Source organism: Vidua chalybeata, chromosome 4 (assembly GCF_026979565.1).
Source record: "Vidua chalybeata isolate OUT-0048 chromosome 4, bVidCha1 merged haplotype, whole genome shotgun sequence".
Taxonomy (NCBI): Eukaryota; Metazoa; Chordata; class Aves; order Passeriformes; family Viduidae; genus Vidua; species Vidua chalybeata.
In genome coordinates this window covers 49,643,686-49,653,673 of record NC_071533.1, presented here as the reverse complement: position 1 = coordinate 49,653,673, position 9,988 = coordinate 49,643,686, and the positions used below count along the sequence as shown (strand labels likewise).

At 38.3% G+C, this 9,988-nt stretch overlaps 1 protein-coding gene across 3 annotated transcripts in view; it reads right to left on the bottom strand.

The window, feature by feature from the left end:
- Window positions 1-427: 427 nt before the first annotated feature.
- Window positions 428-9,988, bottom strand: part of APBB2 (amyloid beta precursor protein binding family B member 2) — a 110,698-nt gene continuing 101,137 nt past the window's right edge. For all 3 annotated transcript variants that reach the window (XM_053940277.1, XM_053940275.1, XM_053940276.1), the window contains 6 exons: window positions 8,007-8,121; window positions 7,354-7,441; window positions 6,164-6,247; window positions 5,553-5,668; window positions 4,603-4,782; window positions 428-3,964 (listed from right to left, as the gene is read on the bottom strand). In XM_053940277.1, coding sequence (XP_053796252.1) covers window positions 3,797-3,964; window positions 4,603-4,782; window positions 5,553-5,668; window positions 6,164-6,247; window positions 7,354-7,441; window positions 8,007-8,121 — 751 coding nt within the window. In that variant the 3' untranslated portion in view covers window positions 428-3,796. The remainder of the gene's footprint in view (window positions 3,965-4,602; window positions 4,783-5,552; window positions 5,669-6,163; window positions 6,248-7,353; window positions 7,442-8,006; window positions 8,122-9,988) is intronic.

The following is a 9,988-nucleotide window of genomic DNA, read 5'->3' as shown; positions in this document are numbered from 1 at the left end:
TGCATTCAGGGGTAATGCTGAAATGCTGAGCCCATACTGGCTCTTGAAATGAGAATGTTCTCTTTTCCACGGGTGATGTACTAACACTTTTAGATTCCATGGCAAGTGATCTATGAAATGCTTGATAAAATTAAGAAATGTAGAACCCTTAGTGACAGCACTGGTGTGAGCTATTAGGTACTCCACAATTTTTGTCCCTCTGCCACTGAAGGGCATAATATTTCTGTAAGTACAGGTGACTCCGCACAGGAAGTATATCACTAAACCTCATTTTACTGTGAATGGATTCTATGCTGTTCCTATGCTGTTTTTGTAATTCCCAGTTAACCACCCTGTAGGTGGCCTCCATAGCCTTGCTTCTCCCACACCTCCTTGCTCCCCTGTAAATGAAACAGTAAGTGGCTTAAATAAAACCTACAGCCAGTACTACAGATTTCAAAAGAAAGGCTTTTATCTATTAGTCATTGACTGTGAATATAAATCTCCTTGCTTCTGCAAGGGAGCCTGTTAATGACATGACTGACTGACATGTGATACCTCTAAGTTACTACTTGCATTGAAAAAAATTACAAAGTTAGCTTTGCTTTACATGATTCTTCTACAGACTTCAATAAAAATGTGACTACAAAAAATTACAAAGCCTGCCTTCTTTTAGGCAACCTATAGTATACAGAGTGGAGAATGTTACAAGAGCACATCCAGTAAAGACAATACATCAACATAATAAAGCAGGATATTTCAGTAAAAATAGAATAAATAAAAATATTTTAAGCTGTATTTAACAGGTTAAGTTAGAATATGGCATCAGACATACAAGGCATAGTGAACATGGCTGCCGGCCTACAGAATGACTAGGTATTATAAAAAATGCATAGATAACTGAAGGGTTGCTATAACATCAATTAAAACAGTTGCAATTGCTCAAGCACACACACACCCACACTCCATACGTACTTTTTTGGCCATGGTAAAAAGAGTGTCTGAATATATTGTGAAACAAAAGATAATAGGCTTAGTAATATTAGGCTCTGATTCTGCAAACACCTGGTGTATATTAAATCTTTTGGAGAATAAGGAGCTCTACTGAAGCAGAAAGGCCACATATAGTCAAATCATCAAGTACACTACTTAAGTATTTGCAAAATCAACAGCATTTTGTTTACAGACATAAACCTCTTAAAACATACACTGGCAAGTGATGTACAGCTTTTCAAATACCCTTCTGTCTTCTCAGCCCTGCCTGCAGTTGCACACATTGCTAATGGAAGCTAACCAGGTGTTCCTAGCCTTGACAACAGAGATGTAGAACCTTTACACTTCTGTTTGCTAAGTGTGGTTTAGTTAAAGAGAGTCTGGATCTCTCTTTTAACACTAGTTAATCAGCACTGTGCAGATGCAATGACAAAATTTAATTGTACTGTTTAAAATTAATTCACTGCTGTACAACAGTTGCCAATCCCAAATCACGACAGGAATGTCAGCAGGAACTTTAAAAAGACACCGTCAAAGTATTTAATTTAAAATAAATTAAAATGTGAATCACTAGCACAATGACAAACAAGGAAATTTTTATCTCTTAACTTCACAATCCTACCTAAGGGTACCTGTTAGCCACCACAGTGTGAGAGCAGTCATCCCTGGAAATATTCAACACCAGGTTGGATGGGCAACTTCGTCTGGTGAAAAGTGCCCCCCGATAGGGGATTGGAATGAGATGACCTTTGAGGTCTCTTCCAAACCAAACAGTTCTGTGATTCTCTGATAGGAAGTGAGTTTTACACTGCTCCTAACAGAGGTGACTGGGATCAGTACTGGAAACTATAGAAGCTATATGCAAGCTGCCATCCCCATGCTTTGTGACCTGGCTCTGTGGTCAGTTGAACCACAGGTACTGCTAAAGGGGGTGGGTTTGTTTGCACTCCTCCCTCAGCTCTCTCTGCATAAGCAGTATCTCCAGCTGTACAGGCAATAGAGGTGGTGCAAAGGAGGTGGCAAGAGTGTGAGCCTTGAGGGGGGAAACACTTGCTTCACTGCCTGAGGTGCAGAATCGTGGTCATGAAGAGATCTGAGATCCATAGAGGATCAGCTCTTCAGAGGATATTGTAGAAAGCTAAATTTAATTACAATAGTTGCATAGCCAGCCTTCACCTGACGCTTGCTCATACATCACACTGACTTTAGTAATGATTTTCCTGCATTTTTCAGTGCAGAAATTTCTTGAATCATCATTATTTTCCTGTTGTGTTCCTAAGTTACTTTGCCAGGTGTGGTCATTAATTTCTTTGAACAAGGAAATAAAAAGGAAAATAGTTTGTTTATAACAGTCTCTTGCATATTAAAATAAAAAAGAGTTATTGTAACAAGAACTTTGCTAGGGCTTCTTTAGCATTGGAGTATCACAAGATTTGCAGACTTGGGAGACAGAGTTTGGAACCTAGCTATAAATGGAGGCAAAACATTTTTAACGCTAGTTAAACATACTTAATGTTCCATTTCCAAAATCTGTACCAATCTGCAGGTTTAGACAGAAGATGACAAAGGGAGAGACTGAAGATGCATGACTGCATTTCAAAATCAGCCTGAGGTACAATTTCGAGGGCAATGCTGGGCTGATTTGTGAGGGTCTGCAGCTGTGTAAAGCAAATCAATTAGATGAAGTCTTTGGAGCAAAAGCAGTGAAATCCAATTGTACTACCTGAAACACTATCCTGTTAAAAAAGAACTCTCTTATTTTGTTACAAGGGCATTAAAAGTAAAATAAATTTCACAAAGTTTTGTAAATAACAAGAAATATAATTGTTCTTCTTCTGGCATGCTAAGTATTCAGCAACAAACTCTGAGGGAAGGGAGAATTATGCAACCAGACACTGAACTGAACATTTAATCAAACACTTGTATAGAACAGGTATGGAATAGTTTAGTCTCTATAACAGTTGTAAGAGAAAAAAAATCAGTAAGTACTTCTTATTCCTGATTGGTTTGAGCCCTCCATTAAACAAACTATTTTTGATGAATTAATGATAGATTTAGGAGAATAAATTTAACAGCCAGCAGTTGAATTTGTATGTTTAAAGCTGAAAAGCTTCAGTGGATCACCCTGCAGCTCAATTACTGAAAACGCTTCTGGATTTTTCATCACTGGTTTGGTTTTAAACAAAATTCTTCTGTAAGACCACAATGTGTAACCAGAAGATGACATAATGACACTATGATTCAAAAACATGTCAGGGAGGTGTTAAAGTAGTTGCTAGACCAATGCTGACAAACAATTTAAAACTAACAGGTGCAGTTCTGTAAAAAAAAAAAAAACTTGGTATTTAATCTACAGTAATTAAATGGTAGCTAATACTTGATACCTATTCCAGTGTTGAAAACAGAGCAAAGTGCTGTAGGATATAAGATTGGTTTATGACAAATCCAGCTCAAGAAGATGAAACTTTTAACTCAGGCATCATTCACTCCAAGGACTTTAGCATGAGTTCTCTGGGAGGGACGTGGCCATATTCTCTTTTTTGTGTGAGTTTAGGTAATGTTCGTGTATTTACAATCAAACAGACCTTCCATTGCCCATGATGTAACTCACTGACATCAAAAAAATTATTCATGCTTCTTTTCATATCACACGATGGTGGCAAGAACGAGAGAACATGCTTGTCTAACATTGTTTCGATAGGGGTAAATTCTCTGAAGAGAAAGCATCAGCAACTGAAATGGAAGGTCAGACATCGTTCATTTTCCTTAGCGTAGCTACTGCTGTCTTCAGTCAAATGGTGGGAGAACCTTCTCTCTTAAGCAGCTATGGCATGTCGGTGACCGGACGTTTCTGTTTCAAAGTGTCAATGAGGGACAAGACTCCTCTTTTTACGTTAGTTGTAACTCTTCTGGTCACCGAGTCTGCAGGCGGCGGGGGCGGCCGAACTTTCTGTGAAGGAGGTCTGGCTACCAAGCACTTCTGATAGCGTAACTGCAACAAAGCAAAGCCATTCTGTAATCATTTCTGGATCAAATCACTTCACAGACCATTTAAAATACACTTCTAGTATTTTCTCATTAAATATAGTCAAACATCTGCTTTGGCTGTGACAAAAAGCTCAGCTGAAGTTAATGGGAAATTGGTCTGTCAGTGTTTGGGCAGAAACTATCCATTAGCACACAACAGATACGGGTATAAAAAAACCCTGAAAAGTAAGTTGAAAACTGAAAAGTAAGTTTTCTGGGTTCAGTTACTCTTGCAAAAGGATTATTTTCTGGATTTCATAACACGACCCCAAGCAAAATGTTTTTCTGGCATTAGGCAACTTGTGTAGTGAAAGAAAAGATTTCTAATTTACATAGATGTTGCAGAGGTTAGGAAAGAAAATAATTAAAGGGCCATTGTTCACTAAGCTGGTGCTTCAGACATTAAAATGTTTGGATTTTAATTGATTAAATATATCATAATATTAATTCCTATTTCTATCTTTCTTTTCTCTGTCTTGAAATTAATATAATTACTAATTTGAAAAAAATTGTAATTATATACAAATTTTATAAAAAATTGTAATTTATGGAGGCAGTGAAAATCTAAAGTGCTGTTAGATGCCTTTGAAGAAGGTCACTTACCATACAAGCAGCCTGAACAGCTTCTGATACATTGCCTGCATTTGGCTCACACCAGAAAACATGGCACTCAAAATGCTGGTTTCCTGTGTCCATAATGAAGGCGAACGTGTGGATGTCTTTGCCTACTCCCATGAAGGACAGGAACCGCACACGACACTCCACCATGACTTCCTCTTCATTCTGGTCATGAGCCAAAGGAGTGACATTACTACTGGATACTCTGTGGAACTTTCAATTTTGATTAAATGGGAGGATATCCTGATACAGTATTGTATAATTCCTTCTTATCTATCTGCATAAACCAAGCATGCTCAGGCCTCAGCTGGATCTCCCCTTCCAGGCTGTCACCGAGGCTTTGAGCATTACCGCAGAATTTTAAAATGTTGTACATTTTAGAAGCTGCTTGTTTTGTGAAGAAACAAAACAACGTAGGTATAATGACTCCAAAACATGCTTCCCTATCACTGGTATGTTACAGAGATGTTGGCTTAGTACCTCATCAAAAGACATGTATAAAATACAGCATTAGTAAGTCTCATTCCATGGGAAAATGCTCTACATTTTCTTCTGTAACACAGATTTTTGTATTACTCTTGGCTTCCATACCAAGAGTAAGGCAAATGCAGTTTGGAATTTAGGATTGCTACTACTTTGGCCTTAACATACAACATTTTAGGCTCAAAATTCCTACAAAGGAAAACAATGAATTTACTTATCTAATGAATATTTATAATAATTTATTTCTGAGAACATGCTTGGAATGTTCTCAGAATGTTCAAAAATAAAACTGAAACTGATATGAGCAGTAAGAGCCTCTTCAGATTCTGGAAAGAAATAAAATGCAAAATAAGCAAATGAATTTTAGTTTAAATTAACCCTAGTAGCATTTCTGTGTTCCTGGGTTTCAACACTCATTTTAATTGTGTTTTAAACAATACACTCTGCCTTACTCTTTCATTGATGACTGTGACAGTAGCATCAGCAACGTTCATGGTAACTGGCAACCAGTCATCTTTGCTAGAGGAAGCCATTAGACTTTCAATGGCACTGTTCAGAGTATCCATTCCTAAAAGAGAATAAAATGCGCTACTGAAAAATAATATGTATAAAACATAACAGATTTTTTAATCTTCACACAGTAGTACAGAAAACAGATTATTTTGGATTCCTTATTAAAATTAATTTGATCATGGAAGAAGGTATTGTGAAGTTGTATTTCTCCATCTGGAAGACCAAAGCAGGTGCCTCTGCCTTACAAAAAAACAGTGTAGCATCTTGTTTAGTTTTTGTACTGTTTCAGTTTTTTAGGGCCCTTCTGATCAGTAGCAGAGCTCACATTCAGAGAAAGCTGTAGAAAGAAACTCCACCTTCTTGGCAGCTCCCAGAGTACCCTGTTTGCAAAACACATGTTCATGTGATGCCCTGAATATTAGATGTCTTTATGCCTGATTCATGTGACTGAAACAGAAGAGTTGCTACCATCCAAAAGTCATGCACTGGCAGCTGACAAGCCATTAGAGTTTAAGTAAGGTAATTTGGAATTCACTGAAGTGTTACATACCCACAGGTTTAGCTACAGGTAGCATGCCCAGGTACTGGACGTGAAACTTCTGTACCAGTTCTGTCTTTGGTGTTGGAAAATCTACTGCAATGGGAACAAAAGTCAATTTCTATTAATCAGCATTCACAGCAGGAAAAAGCACTCATTTCATCAGTAACATAAAGCTGTTTACCCATTAATTGTACTCTGAATGTATTACATCGATTTAAAGAAATTTTTATTCCTTCTAACAAGAACAAGCCTCAATAATTTCTAAAGGAATTTTTGGTCTATGCTAAGAATAAAAACACATGATAATGTTGGCATATTAAAACACAGAAAATAAAGATGAATGGGTCTCTGAGATGTATAAACCTAAGTTTCACTGCAACAACTATGTAAAATCCGTATCTGCTTTAATACCATCCTTGCTAATATGTTAAACACAGTCTCCAAGTAATCAATACTCCTACCTGAACAGTACACATTACACAGACCATTGCACAATTTGATGTATGGGTTAGGAATAAGATACTCAGTACAAACTGGTGGATCTAAAACCATATAATTTGCTGTAAAACTAATGCAAAGTATATGTGTTCTCCTGGAATAGTTTCAAAACAACAGCTACTAAGATACGACAAATAACAGCACACAAAGGCAACTTCCTTCTACCATGCAGTGAAGTGTGCAAAAGTTGGGTGACAACCCACTTGGCACCCTTGCCTCAGAAGTTGCTAAAATAGATGCTGAAACCTAGGAGTACTCCTATGGCACTGCTGAATCCAAGTGAGTAACTGGAGGATATTCTGGTTTTAAGGAAGATTTGGCCAACTGGTGCAGTCTCAAGTCAGGAAGTATTTTGATTTGAAAAATACGATATCCTGAGTAGCCACAAATAAGTATGACTGTGTTTGAAACACTTGCATTTCAAAATAAAAAAGGAAATGCACAAGTCGACATTACTGACCAGGACTCCATAACTGTCAACATAACCAAGATAAATACATAAAGTAATACAGGAACAGATTACAATCAGTCAGATACATTAATCATAGATTAATGATATAATAGATTATATTACAGCTACATCAGGAATACACTCCTGACTTCTCCACCTGGCATGCTCCATTTTTGTCAAAATCTGCATCAGAAACAAAACTTATCTAAACCAGGAGCATCCTGAGGATACTAGCTGTGATACACAGTACCTTGCAGAGGAACATCAAGGGTGACATTCGTCCTGTCTTGCAATGAGCTGCAAGCCATAGCTTTAGCATTTTTCCGTTCAGCCATAATCTGAAGACAGTGATAATACAGCATTTAAAAAAAAATATAGTACAGCAGCAACTACAATCTACTCCCTTTACAACCCTATTTCTGAAATCTGAAATAAGTCAGAGGGTACATGACTAAGCAGGTTATTCTTTTTAATTAACAATTTTAACAGTTAATAATTTTAACAGTTAGCAACTATTTTCCTCTATGTCCTGCAGGATAATACCACTGAATAACACCATTCAAACAAGGTCTGATGTATTTATGGAGTTTAACATCATTTTTTATTATTAATTGAACCTTTGTGTTTCTCCATTTTGAACCTGCAGCTTCTTTTTTATTCAGGAAAGCCTTTGGCCTCTATACACACTTGTCAAATCAAAAGTACATATCATCCTCCTCAAATCTAAATGCCCAGTCTCCCATAATTCCCATCCATTTGCATCCTTTCCCTTACAAATTCTCTACACTGTTTCTCATTGCCAGTTATATAAACTAAACTAACACTGCATACAACTGCTGATTACATGTATAAGGCTCAAGGACCTCTGAACAGACAAATGCAGCTGATTTTAAATCCACCTGCCTTTGAGCAGATTTCGTGTAAACTTGTAGCAATGGCTTTTGCAGGTGTGTCACACCGAAACACATGACATTTCAGAATTCTTGTGTCTTTGTCTCTTGCCACGTAAGCAAAGTCTCTGTGTAAACAAGATAAATGGACACATTAGAAACATGCAAAACAAATTTGATGACATTAGAATCAGTAGTATTTCCAAAACTGCAAGTCCTACTTCAGCTTATGTCTCAGCTCTCAAGGTATGAAATACATGCCTTCAACAAGGCAGGTCTACAAATGCAGTAAACTGCTTACCCATGAAACATATATCTAATCTATATAATTCAAAAGCTCATTATGTTTTCCTAACCATGCAACTTACTCAAGTTACAACCTGTAATTCCAAATGCAATTGTAAATAGCAGAATTTACTCAAATATGTTACTGAAGATGAAGTAGAGACAGAATTACATATTAAGACAGAAACCTTATGCAGCTCTTAACTGCTAAAAAACCCCAAGAAACAGCATACAACACTGTAGTCAGGGAAAAATCGTATTTCAAAGGACTGTATAAAGTGTTTAAAATATGCAGATAGTAATTAGAGATCTGGTTGCATAAGGGAGATGTGAACCTGCTGAGCTTTGCTCACACTAATTGCCCTAAATTTCTGACCTTATTTTTTCAAAAGTTAAATAAAGCTGCCCTACAAAAGGGATTTTTGCACGGTACTGGCTAGTCACCACAACACAGTATTGCTTTCTAGCATGGATGAAGGAAGTGCCACGACTAGGTTTATTTGTTCTCAGCCTGCTTAAGAGTTGGAGCTCTCCTGAAACAGTCAAAGTGATACATACTGAGCCAGGAAGAAGCCTGGCTTTGCCCAGCTGCCATCCTTGCTATACCAGACTCTGTTTGCTGGTCTTGCACCTCTGCTTTTTCATGTCCTCCAAGCAACCACAGCTCATTCCTACTTTGTGATCCTCTTGCTACCTTCAGATTACTCTGGGACTTTGCTCCAGCCTCTTATGCCTGAAGTCTCTTTTCAGTGCCTTTCTGCTTTACACATAAATAATTACCAGCAAAGCTCTCAGTGGTGAAGAGATAGGAGGGATATTCCTAAGCCACAGACCTAGTATAAATTCAAGTATTTCTGTATATAAAAGTCTGTAAATATTCTGAGTAGGGTTTAATGTAGCATGGATAGCCAATTTTAAAATTCATTTAAAATGTTCTGTGAATTGAAGAATTTTACTCCGCAGCTATCCAGGGAGAATCAGAGACTGTGACAAATGGATTGCTGGCCATCCTGCTCTGTACAAGATACAGACACTGTCCTGCAGTTCAGTACTGTGCCTGTATCTAATTGAACTGCAGATTTTGCTCTTCATGAGCCCTTGCAATGTAAGGGCTGCTCAGTAACAGGTACAGGTGGTTGCTCCATCTAAGTGCTTTGCAACCTGAAGCCTGATGAATGATGTTTAAAAAAAAACCCCAAGCCACACAAAACTATCAGAGCATGAGATCTGAAAGCAATTCCACGTGACTGAAGCATGCAGAAACACAGTGAAGCTGGAGGCCCCTCTCCATCTCGCTGCATCCCAGCCTGCAATGGCACACATTAGGGCACAGCAGGGACAGGAGGCAGTGGGGCAGCACGTGGAATGTGCTGCCACCTGAACCCTCCCTGCATGGAGAATGCAGCCCATGGGCAGCATTGGCTGTCACTGGCTGCAGCAGTGCCCTGCCAGCATGTGAGACACAGGCATCCTTTGGGACAGTGTTTTACCCAACTGATGGTGACCTGCAGGAAAAATCACAAAGCAGTAATCCAGGAAGGTGCTGTCTATTACAAACGATGCCCCAAGGCTTCCTCCACAAGTCCCTTGGCCACAAGAGCTTTTTGGCACGTTGTTCCCTTTTTTTGTACTGCAATATGCTGAGTTTCAGCTGGGATCTTTCTCCTGGAAAAAGACTGATGCTTTTGGCTCATCTGGACATGTGCCAAG